The sequence below is a fragment of the Astyanax mexicanus genome, chromosome 17 (genome assembly GCF_023375975.1).
Source record: "Astyanax mexicanus isolate ESR-SI-001 chromosome 17, AstMex3_surface, whole genome shotgun sequence".
Taxonomy (NCBI): Eukaryota; Metazoa; Chordata; class Actinopteri; order Characiformes; family Acestrorhamphidae; genus Astyanax; species Astyanax mexicanus.
Window position 1 is genome coordinate 36798203 of NC_064424.1, and position 22683 is coordinate 36820885.

Below are 22683 nucleotides of genomic sequence, written 5' to 3' on the forward strand. Positions count from 1 at the left end.
GACTGATATGGGCAATACTATTTAAGCTATACATACAGAACTAGTGTGTACTGCATTAGTAATGCATGTTTGTGGAACTATGCCAGACGGTTATAAATACCTCTAAAAAAAAACAAAAAACTAAAAGTGATCTTGGCACTGACCACAGTGTCTCCACACATGGATTCACTGGTCGTCTCCATCATCAAAAATTTGACTTCCATTCCCTCTTCCATTCTGAGTCATTCTATGACAGTCTAGCACGACTACCCACCAAGTTTCAGTCCTATCAGTTAATTCCATCTAGGTACAACTATGTTTGTGACAATGAGTATATACTGACAAATACATATTAATATATCTAAATCTGTCTCTCACCCAAAAACACAGTGTGCAGCAGTGATCAGCCACTCTCTGTCGATTAAAGCCGCCCCACAGACGTGCCGGCCCGTCCACTTCAAAGATGCCGTCCAGGGCCAGGCTCCTTTCAGTGCATCCTCTCCTCCAACCACCCGGCCTGAGGAACTCTCAGCCTTTCCTACATCCTCCTCCACCCATATCCCTCCTGTCCTGGAGCCAGAATTTATGGTAATCTTCTGCTTTCCACATGCTGGAACACACAAAACAGTTTAATCCTTAACTCTTTAAAGGCTAAACCAACAAATACTTCTCACCAATGATTTGACAAAGAGAAGAATACTGCTCTGAATAGAAGAATAGTGCTTTAAATAGAAGAATAGTGCTTTGAATATAGGACTCACTGTGTGTTCCATTTTATACATCTGAATATTATTGCTTAAAAATACAACTGTTTAACCTCTTATACTCTGTGCTGTCTTCAAAATTTTACGTCAACTTGTGACTTTTCACACTCCCCTTGTCTGGTTTCAACTTTATCCACTCAGGAAGGGGTGGGGTTTAAACACAACACAAAACGAACCACTGTCTGGCACCAATCTTTACAGATAAACTAATAATTAAAAATCTGAACTTTGTTTTTGAAAATTCATACAGTATTGTAAAACAAAATATCACAATACTTCTGATATATGGGCATTCTCATAGCCCTACTTTGGACCTTCAGACTTTTCAGTTTGGTCTCAACCAAAACAGCAGGTTTGAAAGGTACTGCCAATTACAATCTAGGCCAAAAAACCAAAAGAGGCAGCCTCAGGGCATTTTAACACCTAAAGGTCTGGTCTCCCTATACTTGAGGTTGATAAGTTGTAACTGATATAAATGTTTGTCCATGTTTCCAGTATCTGTATCAGTATCTTACTTACGTTGGTTGTCACAGTGAAGTGATATAACAAATTCAGTCGGACATCTCTCACTTAAAAAAAAAAAAAACAGAAGAGAACAATCAATGCTTATGATCTACAGTAACACACCCCTTTCCTCCACATAAAAATCATTAATGTTATTTTTGTACCATAACAATAAAAAAGTCTATTCAACTGGTTCTAATAAAACTCACGTTACAAATCAGATTGGTTCATTACTTTTCGCAATCATTAGTTTATAAAAGTCATAAAGAACCACTAAATGATAAAGCCATAGTTAAGCCTCTCCCTGTTTTGTTCACAATAAAAATCAAATGTCATAATGACTTTACAAGCACACATAATGCAGTTTATGCTCATACTTAGTTAAAATACAATGTAAACCTGAATCAGAAAACATTGTAGCTGTATGTAAAATGCCTTTTAAAATGACTTTTATTTGATTGCAGATATTTAAATATTTCATTTTCATTTATTTACTATTATACATGCATTTCTTCATTTCAGGCCTAAAACATATTCCAAAATATATTCTCACATAATTCCTTTTCACAAATAAGTTTTGTAATGTATGCAGCATGTGGTTTTGCATCGTTTTGTTGCAGGGACATCCTTGGAAAAAAACAGGGTAGCATAAGAAACTCTCACTGTTAATGCTGCATCACATAAATATACTGACACACCCCCGTACCATGACAGACACTGGCTTTTGGATTTATTGATCAGGGGTGGGTTTCCCGAAAGCTTCGTAACGCTAAGAACTTCGTTAACTTGTACTTAAGATTGATTGTTAATTAAATAGTGTTTCCCAAACCCGTGCGTAACTAAAGTACTACATAAACTCGCTCGCAGATTAAGAAGTAACCTGACCCAGTCGTTATTCCTATACTGTATAATGTTAAACTTAATGCCAGAATTCTGCATGCAGTTCACCACCATAAACACCAGGGGCCGCCAATTTTGAGGGAGAAAAAATATTACTTCCGTGGTTGAATCAATTATATTATATGATATTATATTATATTATAAAATTATATTTTAAAATCATATTATAAAATTGTATTATACTATATTATAATATATTATATTGTAATGCCACATTTTATCTGTAGCTTGTAGTCTAACTGGGCATATTTAAATCAAACCCACACATAAATAACTAAATCCAGGTAGAGCTCTTGACATTAATGCTGCAATGAACGCAATCAATGAATTCCTGCAGATGATGCTCATAGTCCAAGTCTGTGCATTCTGTAACCAGACTGTAACTGTGCCATACACGCACCTATACACAGGCCGGGAATTACAGCACAACGCGATATATTTCCATGCAATTGGGAAAATCTCTGGTATTGTAGGTCCGGTGTAGGGGACGTCTGCGGTGTCTGTAATCACACCTATAGGTATGATTACAGGTATTGTAAAGTGTTTAAATATTTAAATATTTAATAATATTTAATAACCAGGTGCTTCTAACCAAAATTATTGCCGTTCAACTGTGTAAACTCTGGGGTGTATCAGCTCGCAAAGTCAAAAACTTCAATGTTTTTTCTTTATTCTTTTTATGTAATTTATTTTCTACATTGTAGATTAATATTAAAACAATGAAAACTGTTAATTGGAATTTATTGGTATTATATAGTAAACAAAAATATGCATGGCCTTCACAATACCCTGACGTAACTGACCCGACTGAGATGGTGATTTGGGATGAGCTGGAGCTTCACAGCTAAAAACAGCAACTATTGTTCAGCACCTCCAGAAACTCCTTCAAGGCGCTGAGAAAACTATTCCAGGTGACTCTCCCTCATAAGAACACTGAGTCTAAAATACCAAAAGTGTGCAGATCTGTCCTCAAAGATAAATGTATAAAGTATAAAACGTATTCTGGTTGGTTTAAATTTTAGTTTAGTTTAGTTCCTATAAATAAATAAATTAATAAAAAAATATTTATATTTTTAAATATTTATATATAAAGGAACATACCTAATAACACATATGACTAAATTAACAAACAAAATTAACTATATTAATGCTACAATCTGTTTTAAAACATTAAACAATTTATTTTAAAAAGTTTAATGTTTTAAAATAGATTACATTTTTGATTATTTATTTAGTCATATGTATGATTAGGGGTATTTTATTAATGCCAAAGTACATACTTTTGTAATTTAAATATCAGAATATGTATAATGTTGATGATTACTACACATTTTTATGTTTTTGGGGTGTAATAGTGAATAAATACTGCATATTGGCAGTTTTGAATCGATATTTGTGCTTTGATTGAGCGTGCTGTGTCGGGGGAGGAGTCAACAAAGACGTTCTTTAACTTTGTTCGTTCATTTTCACTTTGCGAAGCTCTTTGGGAAACACTCATAGAACTGGCTTGTTCTTTACTCACGTCATTCGTTGGTTTGTTTGTTATTCACTAAGATAGATTGTTTTTGGGAAACCCACCCCAGAACAATATGGATGGATTACTTTATATTTGGACTCAATTTATTCTAGTCTGGAATACTGATTCCTCTGACCACAGTACAGATTAACACTGTGGGACGGTCCTTCACTGAAGCCTTGATGACGCTTCTGGACATGGTTAACATCATTTATTAATGTAACTCTTTGTTGTAATGTTTAAAAAAAGTTTTTTTTTTGTCCATGTAGTTCCTTGTCCATATAGTTCTGTTAACTATTGTTAAATGATGGTTCTTGATGCAGGACAAAGGGAGCATCCTCCTCTGACTGGGGCAAAATGGAATTATGTCCTAGTCTGCATGATCAGAGATCACATGTTCAGCTTAGGCTTGTAATCTTACCCTTTAGACAGTGAAATTACTCTCAATTCATTGAATAGTCTAATGCACTGTAGAAGGCTAACTTATTTCTGGCCCTAAATTGCCCCTGTCCAAACGAATTTTGTGGAATTTGTTGCAGTAGAACAGTAGAAATAAATTTTTATTAATAAATTAAATGAGCACTGTGTTGAATAAACATTTTTTTCTGATTTGGGGTTGCATAAACTAGCAAAAATATACTCACCTTTCAATTTGTAAAACATTCTTAAAACAATCTATTATCCCTAAATAGTTACAAGCAGTATGTTGCTATTTCAGTTTTGATCACAGAAAAGTGAGCAGTTCCCAGTTTTAAAACATACCTGGGCGTTAATTTCAAAGAGCCATTAGTAGGGAAGTCAACAATGACAAAGGGAGCATCCTCCTCTGACTGGGGCAAAATGGAATTATGTCCTGACCTGAATTTAATAAAAAAATGCAAACATATGCGTACTGTATCACAATTAATTAACATGCAGAAACTGTACTGAAGTGACATTATATCTACTGTATCACAATTCAACGTGCAGAAACTCTACTATAGTAACATTATATCTACTGTATCACAATCTAACTCAAAAAGACAGAAACTGTACTATAGTGACATTATATCTACTGTATCACAATTAAACATACAGAGATTGTACTTTAGTAACATCTACTGTATCTAACTCAAATAAAAGGACAGAAACAGATACTATAGTAAAAATTGGACAGATGACACTTATCTGCAGTTTAGCTCAATTAAGAAGAGTGTATTTGATAGCTGGATCAGATTGAGATCTGATACCGTTCTCAACACAAGCGAACCGCTCCAGGGTTCATTTGGGACCGGACTGAGAAATACACACATTGAGTTGAGGTGGTGCAGATTACAGACGAATTTGGGTGCACACTTGGTGGCATAAATAATTACATAAAAAAATAATAACACGTTACTGATTCAAAATGAATTGCGTGTGTTAACACTTTAGTGTTAACAGCCCTAAAAATTATAGATACTGTCTTACAACCTAACTCATTTAAAAATGCAGAAACTGTATTGCCGTGTAACACAATTAAAAGGACAGAAACAACACTATAGTTAAAGCATGGGTTCTGAATCACAATCTAACTAAATTAAAAGGACAGAAATGACACTATAGTAAAAATACAAGTACAGTATCACAATTTAATTCAAAAGGACAGAAACTGTACTATAGCAAAATTATAGGTACTGTATTAAAACTTCACTCAATTAAAATGCAGAAACTGTTTTACAGTCAAAGTATGAGTAATGAATTATAGTCATATTCATAATGTGTTCTCAACGTTCTCTTCTGAGAACTTACCTATAGCCTAAATACTGGCAGAAGAAGTTTGAGAACTGTGGGGTCCAGTTCAGAAAGCAGGCTGTGTAGAGGTTGTCCTGAATCTGAAGCTTCAGTCGTGGAGCTCCAGTGATGTTTACTGGAATTGATTGTACTGAAACATTATAGAGTGACGGATTAGTGCATGTACAGATAACCCTTTTATTTAATCTAACCAGACCACTCTGATTCTTAAGTGGGGATGTACTGTGAAGTTAATTTTGTGCTAAACGTTTTACACATTTAAGCAATAAAATCAAGTATCAATATTCAAATATCAATATTCAAAGAATCAAAAGAAAAATCCTGCAGTTTTTTTATCATTCTTTTCATTTGGCTGTTTTTTTTTAGTTTTTGTGTATTTTGCTGATGAAGTGCTTTACTATGGTAATCTAATTCTTTTTCTGAGTTTTGTTTACACTCACCACAGTATGCCTCATCAGAACCATCAGGACAGTTGACCACGCTGTCGCACACACTGGAACTGGACACACAGGGTCCTGACCTGCACTGATACTGCCCTGTCTTACATGGCTCTGCAAAAATATATATATTTAATTATAAAATAAAAAAAGGTTTAGCTTGAAGATATTCCTGTCACACACCTGACACTTGTATAATCTCCATTCTGAGTTTACATGGATCAGACAATCAGATTTTAAATATCACACCGCAACCTTTTTTAACACATTGATCTGCATTGTGAACATGCAAGAAGATGAAGATTATTTAGGTCCGCTCCAAAAGTGTTTGGATGCCATTTCGCAGGTGCTGTCTTTAACGCTGCTCACTTACTTCCGGTACAACAGTGAAGGTTAAGGTATGGGGACTGTATCACTTATTTCCAGTACCACGGCCTGTTTTCACGCATTTAGATCAAATAAATTACTTGAGTCTAAGAAATGTGAGTATGCTGTTTACTTGACTACTTGAATAATCTGCAAGTTTACTAATCTGGTCATGAATGTGTATGTTAACACGTTCTGTGTTTTTACTCACCCGGCTCCCCGAGGCCGACGCCTGTGCTGAAATTTGCGAGAAATCCTCTGTTATTCCCAGAAATATCAGAGAAAAACCTCACTGTCATCTGAGAGGTTGTGGAATAGAGGTCAGGAAACACACGATCTCCAGTTAGGACACCTTAATATAAATATTAAATTGCAAATAAATTACTACAGTACTACAGTAACTAAAGTGTTAAAATGAAATGATATGTTTATTGGGGAAAGCTGTTCAAGATGAAGTGCCTGGATACATGAAGAGATATGGTTGGGCATGGAGGTATACAGGACCTATACAGTATGCTGCAGCACATTTACCCACAGATGCAGCTGGGCCTGTAGATCTTGTACATTCATAGGCTAAAAAGCTGGCACGCTAGATGCTCCCATACATTATATTACATTACATTTGGCAGGCGCTTTTGTCCAAAGCAACTTACAATAATTAAGTACAAAAGTAATAGAAGTTAAAGGTAAAAAATATCTTTAGACAGGGCCTAAAGGAGTTTAAAGGGAAATAGTGGGATAGAGGAGTGAAGGAGCGGAGGAAGGAAATGAGTTTAGAAGTAGTTAGTGTGTTAGAGGTGTTTGGAGAGTAAGTGCTCTTTGAAGAGCTCTGTCTTCAGGAGTTTATTAAAGATAGTGAGAGATTCTCCTGATCTGGTAGTAGAAGGTAGTTAGTTTCTCATATCGTCTTGTCTTGTCTCGTCTGACGTCAGTTCCGGGTGAGAGGATCGCTGGGGTCTCTGTGTGACTGCCGCTTCTCCCCGTGTCTCCTGTGTTTGTTTTTTTTTGTTTTGTTTTGTTTTTGACTGTACTCTACTCTGCACGCGTCTACTCTCTACACTGTCTCCCCGCCAGCTGGAAGTTCTGCTCGGACTACTGATTGAATTTACCTACTGAATTGCTGTGATCCTGCACTGCACGACAACTGAGTGAGTAGGACTGCTCGCGCTACCACTGATTATACTACTCTCCTATTCTATGATGCTGTCATTACTAGCCTTAACTTTGCTGTTAGGTGCCCCAGTTTTTCCTGGCTATGTTGACACTCTCCATTGCTCACCGTCTCTTTACTGCTCTCACCTCTTTTCCTACACGGCTAATGAATTGCACAAATTTAGCAGTTTCTACCACCTCCCTAAAGCAGCTGCTATTTCTGCCAGTAGAGCTGGAATATTGCGCCGTCGCCGTTATGTCCACCGTGGTTCAGGACAGCACCACAATAAAACTGTCCACCACTCCGTTGGCACCAATATACCTTCATTCTGGACCACATCTCGCCCAACAGTACTCTCTGTACCTCGGAGCGCTAACCTGCGCAACCTGCGCTGTCTACCTCCCACCTCTACTGGTACCACTTCTGGGTTGCTGAACGTTCGATCTCTGTCTAACAAATCATCTTTGTTGCAGGAGCTTATACTGGACAATTGTATTGACATATTTTTCCTAACTGAAACGTGGCAACCAGCTGGTGACTTCTTTGCTCTAAATCAGGCAACCCCACCTAATTTCAATTATATCTGCAAACCTCGTTCTTCCGGAAGAGGAGGTGGTCTTGCTGTGATTTTTAATACTAAAGTCAACATCTCTGAAGTTAGTCTTACATCTGCCACTTCCTTTGAATGTATCGCTCTTAAATTACCGAGCTCTATTATTGCACTATTAGTTTACCGTCCCCCAAAACCTAATGTTTCCTTCCTTTCCGAATTATCTGAGTTACTCACACTTACCTGTTCAATTTCACCCCGCCTCCTCCTAGTCGGTGATTTTAACATCCATGTTAACTCTCTAGACTCTAGCTTCACTAAGGACTTTTTAGCAATTCTTGAATGCTTTCATGTTGCACAGCATGTACATTTCCCCACCCATGACAAAGGTCACACCCTTGACTTGGTCTGTTCTTCCTCCTTGTCTGTCATTAATCCACATCCTCTACTGTTCCCACTCTCTGATCATAAGTTGATACTCTTTACTGCTCCTCTGCCTGTGCCACACCACTCTACTCAAAATAAGAGTATTTCCTTCCGTATTTCCTTCCGTCTGTTGATCCTCTTCTCCTCATCCAGTCTATTTCTTCTGCCTTTCCTGTCCACGCTGCTCCTTCTTCTCCCGAAGTTCATGCTATGTTGTTAAATGAGGCTCTCTCTGAAGCTTTAAATGCACTAGCTCCTCTAAAAACCAAAACTGTGTCCTTTTCCACCCCTGCTCCCTGGTATACCGGTGAGCTCCGTACTATGAAGCAGGTTGGTCGCCGTCTGGAGCGACTTTATAAGAAGTCAAAGCTCACCGTTCATCCAACATCCAACTACAGAGACGCCTTACATACGGCTAAGTCAACTTATCTTTTCAGCCTCATCAATAAACAACATAGCACTAACTCCCGTCATCTTTTTTCAACAGTCACCAAGCTCTTTAAACCCCCTGATGAGACTGTAGCTGCTTCCTCTGAACTTTGCAACACATTCTTACATTTCTTTGAATCCAAAATTGCAACTATTAATAGCTCTCTGACAACTGCTACTGCTGCTACCCCTCTTCAATCTTCTCCTTCTACTCTTCCTTCTGGCTCTAAATCATTCACTTCCTCTCTTTCTGCCTTTAACACTGTCAACTCTTCCTTCATTGCTAATATCATAACTACTTCCAAGAACACAACCTGTTCTCTTGATCCACTTCCTACATCCTTAACTAAAGCCAGTCTACCTGTCCTGGTCCCTCACCTCACCATCCTTATTAATCAATCTCTGCTCCTCGGCCAGGTTCCTTCAATCTATAAGATTGCTGCAGTAACTCCTATCCTTAAAAAACCGGGCCTCGACAGATCTGATCTAAATAATTATCGTCCTATCTCTAACCTTCCCTTTCTGTCTAAAGTTCTTGAACGTACTGTTGCCAGCCAGCTACAGGACTACCTTTCTCTTAATAGTCTTTTTGAACCCTTCCAGTCTGGTTTTCGTCCATTCCACAGCACAGAAACAGCTCTAATTAAGGTCACTAATGATCTCCTTGTGTCTGCAGATGCTGGTGCTTTAAACATTCTGTTACTTCTTGACTTAAGTGCCGCCTTTGACACAGTGAGTCATTCCATTCTCCTGTCTAGGCTGCACGAACTGGGAATTGATGGTACTGCCCTCGATTGGTTTACATCCTACCTGACCAATAGGCAGCAGTTTATCACCCTCTCTGGTCACACTTCCTCTACCTCTGTGGTCTCTCAAGGGGTCCCTCAAGGATCTGTCCTTGGACCTCTCCTCTTCATTGTTTATATCCTTCCCCTTGGCCACATACTTCGTCGTTACAACCTGCATTTTCACTGCTATGCTGATGACACACAGATTTACCTTAACACCAAATCACTTAAAAACCCAACCCTTTCTCACTTAGAGGCCTGCTTGTCTGAAATCAAGAGTTGGATGAATCAGAACTTTCTTATGTTAAATAGCTCCAAAACTGAACTCATTCTCATTGGATCCAAGTCTATCCTTAAGAAAACTCCCACTCTTACTCTTTGTATCGATGGTGTAGCCATATCTCACTCCACACTTGTCCGTAATCTAGGTGTTATCCTTGATTCAACCCTCTCATTTACTGCTCATATTAACTCTATTGTCAAAATTTCATTTTTCCACCTGCGCAATATTGCTAAAATCAGATCATCTCTCTCTCAGTCAGCTGCTGAAATCCTTATTCATGCTTTCATTTCCAGCCATCTAGACTACTGTAACTCTCTCCTTTTAGGTGTCAACTCTTCCTCCATTCACAAACTTCAAATGGTTCAGAACTCTGCCGCCCGTCTTCTCACACACACTCGTGCACATCACCACATCACCCCTGTCCTCCAGCGTCTCCATTGGCTTCCTGTGCAATATCGCATTCAGTTCAAAATTCTTTTGCTCACCTATAAAGCCCTGAATAACCTCACCCCTTCTTACCTGTCTGATCTTCTTTCTCCCTATACACCCTCTCGCTCTCTCAGGTCATCCTCAGCTGGACTTCTCACCATCCCTCCATCTACCCTCCGTGGTTTTGGTGACAGAGCCTTCTCAACATCTGCCCCTAGACTTTGGAACTCTCTCCCATTAAACAAACCACTTCACTCTCCATATTCAAATCTAATCTGAAATCTTATCTCTTCTCACTTGCCTACAACCTCCCTCATGCTTTCAATGTCTGACTGCCATTGTACAGTGTTCACTCTGTAAATCGCTCTCTTATCTCAGTCTGTTTGTTCTTCTATTTGATCTGTCCACATACTCTCTTGTATTCTTGTGTTATTGTTGCTCTTGTTGATTGTAGTGTGTTTTCTATGTACCCTGTAATGTAAGCGTCTTTGGGTTCTTGATAAAGCGCTATATGAAAAATGTCATTAGAGGCAACATGCGTGGAGCAGGATGTCCTGCACATATCTAGTTGTTATCTGAGTTGTTAATGTTCCTCTCATTTCTGACTGACTGTCGTATGCAATAAGTCCAGTCTGTAGCAGTCCAGGTTTTTGTGTTTTTGACGCGACTGCAAGGGAAAACATTGACTGGCTGGCTCATGGACAGCCTAGATAGTGGACAATTTATCGATACAACCATCCTGTTTCCAGACAAATGACGTGACCCCTCTCAAAGTCTGTCCACTGGGTAAATGTCTTCAGAGTGTGTAATGTATAGCAACCAACAATCTCTCACCAAAAGATAGACTACCCAAAAGTAGCCTTTGTCAGCCTGTCTATAGGGCAGCAGAGGAAGCTTATTTAAACACTTTTAAAGCACCACTTTAGGTGCCATATATTCAACACTAAATGAAATATGATATCAATAATCAAAGCTAAATAAAAAGTAAGGACCCATTAACACCTTTTTTGTTATAGTCACCTAGTAATGTTGAATAAGGATCCACTCCATCACGAACTTCCACCATGTCATACGCTGATTCCAGTGCAAAATCTTGGAAATGTAGTTGGATATTTTGCCCTTCTTTGGCGTGCAGTGTCCACAAACCTGACCAAAAACACACACAACCAATTAGACCTGAAATAATTTTCACACACCTCTAAGAATGTTTTCATATATGAAAGTCTGCACCACAGTCTGAACCAAGGCTTTTTTGTGTACTGAACATTTATTCTGGATAGTTTTGGTTTTACATTTTTTACAGTTTAAAGTGCTTTGTTAAATCCTGTCTTAAACACCTATGTGGGTGGAGTCTGGCTTACAGGTCGGCAATTTGCCTTTCCAGGTGTTGTGCTGAATTCTGCTTAATAATTCAAAGTGTGTCCATACTTTTGACTGGTACTGTATATCAACAGTTGGTGCACCTTAATGCAGATGCATTTATTGCATTTACTGTGTCCATCAGTGGTGTGTACAACCTTTTGGAGACTTCACGTTTGAACTGCAGGAACCAGGAACTTCTATTACTTACATGATGCATTATGCCCATAGCCGTTCGGATAGTTTGGTGAGCTGAAGATTGTATTTGGTTCATACAGATCAAAAGGACCCCCGCAGTCAGCTGCCAAAAAAATAAACATGCCTTTACTGATCAACTGAATCCGGATACTCTATATGGACAAAAGTATACATTTTACTAGGTTTTAGAACATTGTTCAGATGATTTGATTGCATTCTACAAGAGTGTTAGTGAGGTCAGATTGTTGGGTAATCACCACCTCACCTCATCCTCAACTCTCCAACTCCTCCCATCCAAAAATATTGAATGGGGCTGCATCATTCCAGAGGACACACTTCCACTGCTCCACAACTCAATGCTTTGGTCTTTATACCTCTCTAGCCTGCCATGGTACCGGCAAGTTTACATTTATTATCTGCATCATTATTTGAGTCCTATTCTATTGGCAGTACAAGCTCTGTGTATGCATTTGCACATCTGTGTCAGCAGTAAGTGCCACTTAATGCAGCTGAAGGCATTCCGAAGGCATTAAGAAGGTCTGGCCACAAACATATAGTAGGACATATAGTGTAGTGTATCTGTCTGTCTGTCTGTGTATCTGAATAAGAGAGTTTATCGTACGTCTTATAGGTGTGGGAGTGGTGGGGAGAGGAACCGGAGTCGGTTCTGGATATGGGTTTTCTCTACAGGGTCCAGAGGTTAAAGTGACGTCATCCAGAGCAATATCGTTCCTCAGGCCCCCGTTTTTCCGCGCTTCGAAAACAATCTGAAACCAGAACAAATCAAAGCTGCAAACAATCCTGAGCTTTACAAAAACTGCTAAACTGAGTTAAAAAAGCACTGTTTTCATATACAACCAAATTCTGCTGCAGGAAAAAAAAATAGTAAAAGTGTAAAACCAGAATACCAGGAACTTTAATCCTTAAGATTTTTCTAAGTAGCACATTTATCTTTGAGGACAGATCTGCACACACTTGGTATTTTAATCTCTTAACCTCTTCATGAAGGAGAGTCACCTCGAATACGCTGTGAAGCTTCAGCTCATCTCAAATCACCATTTCAGTTGATCAGGTTTAGGTCAAAAAAACTTTTTTACCGTTTACAACATAATTTCATATGTGTCCCTTAATTGCTTTCATGTCTTTAATATTAATCTACAATGTACAAAATAAATTAAATAAAGAAATAAAGAAAAACATTGAAGGAGAAAAAGTGTCCAAATTTTTGACTGGTACTGTATGTGATGCTTATTCTTTGAAACCTCAAAAGCCATACAGACATATTGAAAGTGCAGAGATAAAGTTTTTTTTATAAAATCGGTATTCAGCTATAATTTCTAATAATAGCATATATATTAAGAATATTATCAATGTATTTGGGCTACAAAAAGTGTAGCTCACAAAGTCCTTCTCTCAGAAGGGAGGAAATGGAAAGGATTGTGTGTTAATGCTGAGAGATGGTCAGATCTATGGGTCTGACTGACCGTTTGGTCAGCAGTGCTGTTTAGGGTTATCTGGCCGTAGTTCCAGTTATCTCCATAGTTTCCTTCCTGCTGGAAGAGAACTGTACTGAGTGACCCTCGCTCCATCATCACCGCCAGACGAAAGACGTCCACCCCATACATGTGATACCTAAATCGACATACATACAAATATATAGAATTTAATAATGTTCATCACTGTGTTTAATATCCATTATATTGTTTTCTGGTTGTAGTCTTCAAGGTGCAAAAAGCATCACTAACCAGAACTGCAGACAAATTTCTCCATTAGCTGAGGACAGAGGAAGACTGTAGAGGCGGAAAACCTTCTCCCAGTTGCCTGGACTGCTTGGAGTTACAATGTAGAACCCTGCAGAACCAGTGTGTGTTTATTCACAGACCTGTAGAATCCTAAACTACTGTTCAAACAGACAGAACTGCTGCATGTTCTCTCATTTTTAAGTGGCTATTTTATCCTGAATCCTATTCCTGGCTTGTTTGGGGGAGGGGCTTACTATTCTGGTTCGCTTTCACACAAAAACATTTTTTTTTAAACTTTTTTTATTGCTTTTTTGTAATTTGCTTGAATACAAACTGTTGGCTAACTACTGTATGTTACCGTAATTACATGGTTATATATAATTAAAAAATAACTGTATATAAACATGGACCACATTTTCTCATCCAGACCAGAAAAAAAATGTGTCAAGAACGCTGACTAAGTACAAATACTACCCAGTCCAACACGACTAACTACACTAATGTCAGCAGACTGGCTAATCACATGACGGTGAACATTTTATATTAACATAAGACTTAACAAAGAACATAGTAAAAACTACAGTGTTCAAAGTAACTGTGAATATGACCAACATCATAACACCACATGATCAATAACCGTATTACTGAATAACTAGCCTTACAGCTCGACTATATCTCTATGTATAATAGTCTGTCCCTGCCCCTGTCAGTCACTTTATTCCAAAGGGCAGCCTTGTCTTCGTATGATATAGCAGACTTTTTGTGGAAAAATTAAAAATGTGTCAATATTAGCACAGGAAAAACTAACTCTTTGAATGAGACACTGAGGATGGAAAGACAATTTAGAGGAAAAAAATGGGATGGAAAATGGTTGGGCTGTTCTGTTATTCAAATGTGGGCAAAGCTACACATGAATGCAACCAGCCAGCAGAGGCGCTAGACCTGTGGTGGCTTCATTTTTTTTGAGAGCTATATCTCTGTCCATGTTACAGTGTTAATGTTCAGTTCATTAGATGTTTGGTAGTTTACCAGACTGGTTGCCCAGTGTGTGGTCAAAGCTTGGTCCAGTGAGGGGAGGGAAAGTGGAGCCTGATGTTCTGACCCAGTCTGCATCATCCATAGGATCCTGCCTCCAGTAACAGAACCCATCCTCAAACGAGCATTTTATCTTCTCCTCATCTGCAAACATATGGTCAGTCAGTGATCACCAGATGCCTCTAGTATAAGATATCAGAAACCCAAACTTGAGTAAAAGTACACGTGCTCTATCTAAAAAGCAGAAGTTGACCTGAGTAGACCCTGAAGTGTTCTTTAAGCACTGCACTAAAATGGAAGTATTAAAGTAGTCAACATATTTTGTACCTAAGTATTGCAAGTAGTTTATTGTATAATGTATAATCAGCTTGATCGATTAATTCTCTTATTGATGAGCTGCTTCATCTATCCCGATGACAGTGCAGGGCATATACCACTCTGGCTTTGGTGATAATGTGGGTTTGGAATGATTCCTAACATTTTTTACATTGTAACGAGTAATGATGCAGCACAAAAAAATTGTATCAGAGTAAAGGTATTTAACTTGTCTAAAATAAGTACTGAAGTAAAACACTAAAAGTGAAAAAAAAAAATACTCCATTAGAGTACAGATACAGCATTTTAGTGCTTAAGTACTGTATTGAAATACTTCTACTTAAAATGACATACAGTTATTTAGCAAAAATCTCTATAAATAAATTTATCTTTAATCTTAAATAAGTGTAATATATACTACATATCTGCCTCTAATGAATGCACTGATTTGGCTACTAAAACGGATGTGCTAACACACACACACAGCTTACAGAAGTAATGCCGAAAGAATAGGACCTTCCCAGTAGCAGATAAACATTGGTGCCTATACCTATCAACATTCTGATCTCACACTTTTAAGCTGAAAGCAACAGAATCTAGTAAAAAGGTCTTCCCTGGACAGTAGACACAGTTACTCCAACAAAAACAGTACACATTCTTTTTAATATTCTTGATTTCAGAAGAAAAAATGAAAGAGCAGGTGCCCCCAATACATTTGTCCACAGTGTATTGTCAGTAGAAGAAAAAAGATAACAAGTTCCCCCTAGTTAAAAATCGAGGAAAATCACACCCACAGTTATCACAGTGTTTTTAATTTTAACACCTGATTGGTCACATGACATAACCCAAGTTTATCTTGCAGTAGAATACTATCTGTACAGAAATACACCTGCTTTTTATTTTTTTTTTAATAAACTGTATCAGCTAGGAGTTTCTTCTCTGCTCTTCTGGAGATGCTTTAAAATTGACAAAATCAAATTTTATTGCCATGCCAGAATATATTTCTGACCATTGTCATGATTAAAACTAGTCACTTTCTAATGTTCTACCATGGAAAATACATTGAGTACAACATCTGAACCCCATATTCACACTCAGAATTCCATTGGTGGTGCCCCCCTGTGTGGAACTATTTGATTAGAGTATTTGTTTGGTTACTGGAGATTAAATTAATCCAACACCAAGAGAAGAAGTTTCCTTAAGCACTAAGTTTATCAATAAACCACTCGGTTTATTTGTAAATGAGTAAATATTGAGAGGTGTGAAAGTGAATCATACTTGAAAGCATGCTGATGTTCTCCTCCCAGTAAGAGCCATTGAAGCCTTGCTGGTTGCTGATGGAGTCAGAGGAGAATTCCACAGTCGCTTCACTGGAAAACAGCCAGATGATTCCAGGAGAGGAGCCTGACAGTGAGTCTGAGGAGAAAGAAATGTAAAATTTGTAGTTTAATCATTAATTTAGCTTTAAAATGTTTGGAAAAATACATTTTCACAAAAATTTAGAATTGATTGCAAGAATATTTTATAAAACATGTGTTTAATGACATATAGCAAAAGTGCTATAAGACTCGAAAAGAGCTAAATACTTAAATTTGTGAATCAAGATCACAATTTTAGAGATCAAATATTTTAATTAATGATATCAGTGTCCTGACATGATCATCCCTGCAACATAAAATATATTAATTCTAGAAACAGAGCAGCCCAGTAAGTTTGCTGGATGTAGTTGCTCTCTACATTTTCACAGTATTTAATAAATTGTTGTTTGCTTGTTTGGGGGAGGAGCATGTTATCGCTGGTTTGGTTTCACATAATTTTTATGAATTATGAAGTTTCCAAAAATCTTTGTCCGTTTACTGTGTATTATTATTTTTATTTTACACAACATATATTTGGGATGTGTAGCTTTTCAGTGTGCAGGATTTCCTCTGAACGAGCAGCTGTTATCCAATATTTTTATCCATGCAGGCCAGCTTCACATTAGTGAGATTATTACAGTACCCTCTGTCTAGTCCCCTCACAGAGTGGGTTTATTAGGCTTTTTTTGAAGTGTCACACTACAAAATTAGCCAATGACACAAGCCTCCACGTGGATCTGTAGCTTTTACACTTGACCAAGCAGACTGACCCTATAGAGAAAGCTAACCTGGGTCCAAAAAGGCTTGATAATGCATATTAGCTATGAACTCACATGCCAGTGTTTTTCCAGGTCCAGTTCCCTCATACAGATATAGAAAATCGATTTCTTCCTCAGTTTGGAAAACCTCAAAGACTATCTTTATAGAGAATCCATCATTAACCCTGCAGAACAAAGTAAATCAGAGTCAGATCAAAGCTACATAACAGCTACAAGAATAGACGGATGAATGGGGTGATGGTTGAACAGGTAATGGTGAGTAAATGGATGATGTATGAGGCAATTAGGGTGATTGAGGTGAAGAGTGAAAGAGTGGATGGATGGAATAGTCAGGGTAATTGTGGGTGGTTGAGAAATGGATGGATGAGTAGTTGGAGAAATGGGTGGGGATGAATGGTGGTTGGAGTAGTTGGGGTGATAAATGATGGATTGTTGGGGTGAGGTGATGAGTAATGGGTGGGTGAGTGTGGTGTGATAGATGGTGAGGTGATTAGTGGGTGGTTGGAGTAATGGGTGGGTGATGAATGGTGGTTGAAGTTGTTGGGCTGATTGATGGTGAGTGACTGGATGGGGTGAGAGGTTAGTGGGTGGGTGGGGGGATAAGTGGGTGGTTGGATTAGTTGGGCTGACTGATGGTGGGTGGCTGGGTGGGGTGAGAGGTTAGTGGGTAGGTGATGGATGGAGGGGTGTGTCCTGGCATGATTGGAACTGTGTATATTGGATGTTGTACAGAACTGTGGTGTTGAACACTGGAGCCGTACCGGATGATCCAGTGGCAGTTTGTATCAATGTCGTAATCATGTGGAAAGTTTTTAGAATGGAAGAATCCGTTCGGACCATGCAAGAGGAATTGGCCATCACATACCGTCGCTATGGATACATTAACCACAGTTAGAAAATGCCCTAAATGATCTAGAATAATTAGAGCCCATACGATAGATCACTGTTAAAGGCATTACTAAATTTGGATAAAGATATGACAATGTTAAAACAAAGCTCTAAGGAAGTTTTGATCAAGTTCTAAAATAAAATTCTGATAAAGTTGTACCACAGATTCGATCAGACTCATCCGAGCCGTCAGGGCAGTTCAGGATCCCATCACAGAAGTTTGTGAGAGAGACACAGCTGATGCCATCTCTGCATGCCTTCTCGCCATCTGGACACTTCACCGCTAACCAACCACACACACCCACACACAGTTCAGAATCAGCCACATTAAATTGAACAAGCCCTTATCAATGCAGTACAGAGAAAAACAGTAAAATAAAAGATATGATAGTGGGGGATAAATGGATGGATGAAAGGAAGGATAAAAGTATGAATTTATCATTGGATGGAGGGAGAAAATATATATGTACCTGAGACCTGAATGCTGCTAGTGTCTATTACGAGTCCTCCATTGGTCTGGACACTGGCTACCAACTCATCTTCTGCTGATTTTGAATCCACAGCATCGAGGAAGAAAAGTTCAAAGTCCACGACAACACTTCCCTGACTGGAGAGACAAGATAGGGATTTGTTTACTATATAACTCTATTCATTGTCTTTACAAGTGACTTGTTTATGATCCAGTTCTTGAGAATGAAATCAGTGATGTTGGGTCAGTTGCTACAGTGCTGTGTCCCACAACCATCCTTTGTATGAATGTATGCTACCTCACATTGACCCAAATAATACTTATCTACTACTGTTTCATTGTGAGGCATTAGGCACATCCTACCTGAACTCTGTCACTCTGCAGCTTCTGAAGTTATCTTTGAGGGAGCTCCATCCAAAGGCTTCAGAGATCTGATAAAACAGTATTTGTAAAAAATAAAAATTATGAACCTCTAAGACTGAGGGAAACAGATTTTTTAGTACTTACAGTGGCTTTCAGAAGTATTCTTTTTTTTTTTTGCATAATTGTTTGTCACCTTAAAACCACAAACATACATGTATTTGATTAAGATTTTAAGTGATAGAAAATTTTAAGTGTTCAGTCCCCTATATCAATACTTAGTAGAGCCACCTTTCGATGCAATTACAGCTGCAAGTGTTTTGGGGTTTGTCTTTAATAGCTTTGCACATCTAAAAACAAAAAGGGTCAATAACAAGGCAGGAAATATAAGAGGCAAGAACAAAACAGATCGGTAGCAAGGGGACAAAAAAGCAGACAGGCTGACAGCATAAGGAGTGACAACTTGAATTAGCGATAAATCTGGCGATCAGGGAGGCCAAGGAAGCAAACTGATGGCGACATTCCCAGAAATGTGAGCATTATCCTGCCAGTCAAAAGAAAAATCATTATACAATATAAAGAATGATTACCTTATACTACCCTACCCAACTACACTATGTCTAAATCACTAATGCTTATCTTGAAAGTAAACATAGTCAAATCATTTCAGCAATGCTCCAAAATCTAGTATCAAGTTTTCTCTGGACAGCAGAGACAGTTACTCCAACAAAAGCAGGGTAAACTCTTTTTAAGACCCCTTTTTCAGAAGAAAACTTAAATGAGCAAGTTTCCCAATAATTTTGTCTATAAAGTAAATATCAGAAAGTAATTAATATCATAACCAATTTCTAGACAAAAATGTAATTCACCAGAAGTTCAGTGTCGAAGGCGAGGGCTTTGAACTCCACACTGCTTTTGTTTTTGAGCTCCTGAGTAAAAACAGCTCCTTTAGAGATGGTCAGACTCCCACTGAGTGTGGAGTTGGGGGACACTGCAGGGTCTTGATTAGCTAAAAAAGAAAATGATCTGATGAGAGAATGCTTGTTTAATGTACACGGCATTACTGTATTCATTTTAAAATGACAAATGGAATAATGTCTATGTTTAGATTAAAATAAAGACACTGCTATCCTGAACATACAAAAGAAAATGATGAAAGGAAACATTTCAGCATGAAACAAACCATATAACCCATAAAACAAACAGAGCTGGCTAGTTAACTGGTTACTGCTTTGAAGTATGTAGCTAGTTATCAGGCTAGCTAATAATTACAGCTGGAAACACAACGTTTATTAGTGTATTATAATTAACAGAAGGAAATAAAGCTTTTAGAGTCACTTTCACGATTGGTATCACAGACACAGACTTACAGTATATACAATCCACCATCTATCTTTTTCAGTACAAGTTTAAAAAGGGGGTTCTCCAAAGTTTATTGAGTTAAAACAGTGATTTTAGATTGCCTTTTTATTGTAGTCTAATAGCCTAAAATCCATGAACTATTTTTTATTTAAAATATTCAAAGATAAATTATTTATACTTGTTTTAGGTGTTTTACTGTAGGTACAATGAGAAATATCGGTACCTGGTGTTCTTTGGATATGTTGATTTTAAGAAGAAGACATTTTGTACTATTTGTATCAGATTATTGTCCTTTATAAAATCTTACTTTATGCCACTATTTGTTTTTATCAACAAATATTCTTGTTCAACTTCGGCACAAATTATGATACAGTTAACTCTGATTGTTACAGTCAAAATAATTATTTTTTTTTACAGAAAAACAGAAATGTTGTACGAGCAAATATAAGTTCTGAATGTGTAACACTTACGATAACTTAATTTGATTTAAGATATATGATAACGTGATAATATAAGCATTAATGTGTAATTTCTAAAATACTGTGCCTTTTGGCCAACAAAACTGTTTAATTCTTTTGACTATTTCTCATATTTTTCAGACTACACAGAAATCATATTTCCCAGCTTAATCACTATATTTTCACTTGTTTCACAGGGTAAACAATTTTTGTAAAAATGGTGACATATTTAAAGCATTCCCCCACATCAAAGACACTGCATGACATGTACAAAAAGTGACGGGTAATGTTCGCTATATGTGTAGTAATGTGTTTAGAGTAAATGCTGAAAAATGTATTATTACACAGTGTTTGAACGATTTAAACAACTATGCTATAACATAAAAGGCATGCTATACTGATATTAATCCTACTGCTTTTGTATCAGTATGATAATCTTTATAATAATTTTTGATGAGGAACACAAAACTATTTGAAATAAACAGGAGAATTAATATTAAGTAGTTCTTACCAGATTCGAGAACCAACCAGGAGACAACGCTCAGTCCAATACACACAATAAACAGCACAATGACCACAGTGGTCAGGATAACCTCAAAAGAAGACCAGTTACTCTTCCGTCGGCACATCTTCAATCAGCTTCTTAGGTTTTCCACAGATTTTCTCTAATTATGAAATTTCCCTAACTAACTTAACCTCAAACGTACACTTTTAGCCCAGCTGTACCATGACCTGCAGCAGTCAGTTTCTAGTAACTGAGCTCTTCCTGACTGTGTCTGATATAAAGAGGGTCAGTTAGCTCCTGCTGCGTCTGAACGTCTCGGCTTATCTGTAAGAATAGCGGCAATAAACTTTTACTATACAATAACTGAGCATAATTATTGGCATTAATGAACACTGTTATTAATCAGTGTATAGAAAGTGGCGCCAATGGAAAAGGGAAAGTTTAAGGGTTTTGAACTCAGAAGACAAATTCAAGGACATGAAACTTTCGTCCATTACAAATCCAAGGACATGAAAAATTAAATGATTAATTCCTGTATTTCAGGCCTGTAACCCATTCCAAAAAAGTTGGGACAGAAAAGCCTTTACAAGTTTGTAATGTTGCCACTCATTTTTACAAGACATTTTGGTTCAGAGGATGGCAAGTGATAAAGTTTTTCAGGAATTATTTTGTCCTGTTTTTCCTGCAAACACCTCTTAAAATGTGTAACAGTCCGAGATCATTGTTTTTTGCATTTCCCACTCATTCCCTATAATGATAGGTCAAGACTTCCGACAGGCCAGTCCAGTACCTGGTACCATCTTCTTCCTTAGCCACAACTTTGTAGTAAGTGCAGCATGTGGTTTTGCATTGTCTTAGTATGTTTTTAATCCTGAAAATCCGCACAAAAGCTCATGTCTTTTTTACATTGTATAAATTTGATCTGGTTAATTTTGGTTTCACACTGCAGTTTAGGAAGCAGACTAAAGACCTTTACTCCATCCGGTCATCATCAGCTACGTAGGTGGAGTCTCTATATACTTCATAATAACTGGTTTGTAAAATGTTATGAGTTGCTTTGCCAGTTGTTATGAGGAATTCTAGCTCTCTGTCAGAATCCGACTGCCCTTCGCCTACACTCCCATCCTGCAGCAGAATGAGTGTAAAATATTCTCAGATTCCTCTTATTTCTGTTTGTAAATATGGATTAATCTACTGTTACAGTAAATAAATGCATTCTCAGTCTAAGCGCTTGTGTCCATACTGCTGCGTGACACACTTGCATGTAAAGGGTTGGATTTCGGCACAACACCAATTCATTTGTATTTGTCTGTTTTTTTTTAAGACTGACACAACTTCCTATAATTGGTCCGAAAGTTTAAAAATATTTAAACCATGGTTCATTAGAAATGAACAGAGAACACCTATTTTGGTCAGACCTCACTGCTCCTTTGGTCCTGTTCATGGTTTGTGGCCCTTTTAACACCTGTTACTTTGGGATGAACCCCAAACTAAAAGTGAGAAAGTCTAGACCAAACAAGGTAGGTGTGCAAGCACCTTCATTAAAACAAAAAAAACA

At 37.7% G+C, this 22683-nt stretch overlaps 1 protein-coding gene across 1 annotated transcript in view; it reads right to left on the reverse strand.

Moving 5' to 3' along the window:
• tmprss15 (transmembrane serine protease 15) overlaps positions 1–21355 on the reverse strand; it is a 32516-nt gene extending 11161 nt beyond the window's left edge. The window contains exons 1-20 of the mRNA XM_049466087.1: positions 21132–21355; positions 19670–19809; positions 18804–18871; positions 18442–18578; positions 18132–18254; positions 17845–17953; positions 17138–17247; positions 16225–16362; positions 14626–14775; positions 13600–13705; positions 13339–13486; positions 12477–12621; positions 11868–11957; positions 11318–11443; positions 6451–6591; positions 5877–5987; positions 5434–5566; positions 4426–4521; positions 1263–1312; positions 358–589 (exon numbers count right to left, since the gene is read on the reverse strand). Coding sequence (XP_049322044.1) covers positions 358–589; positions 1263–1312; positions 4426–4521; positions 5434–5566; positions 5877–5987; positions 6451–6591; positions 11318–11443; positions 11868–11957; positions 12477–12621; positions 13339–13486; positions 13600–13705; positions 14626–14775; positions 16225–16362; positions 17138–17247; positions 17845–17953; positions 18132–18254; positions 18442–18578; positions 18804–18871; positions 19670–19809; positions 21132–21249 — 2471 coding nt within the window. The 5' untranslated portion in view covers positions 21250–21355. The remainder of the gene's footprint in view (positions 1–357; positions 590–1262; positions 1313–4425; positions 4522–5433; positions 5567–5876; positions 5988–6450; positions 6592–11317; positions 11444–11867; positions 11958–12476; positions 12622–13338; positions 13487–13599; positions 13706–14625; positions 14776–16224; positions 16363–17137; positions 17248–17844; positions 17954–18131; positions 18255–18441; positions 18579–18803; positions 18872–19669; positions 19810–21131) is intronic.
• Positions 21356–22683: the final 1328 nt, after the last annotated feature.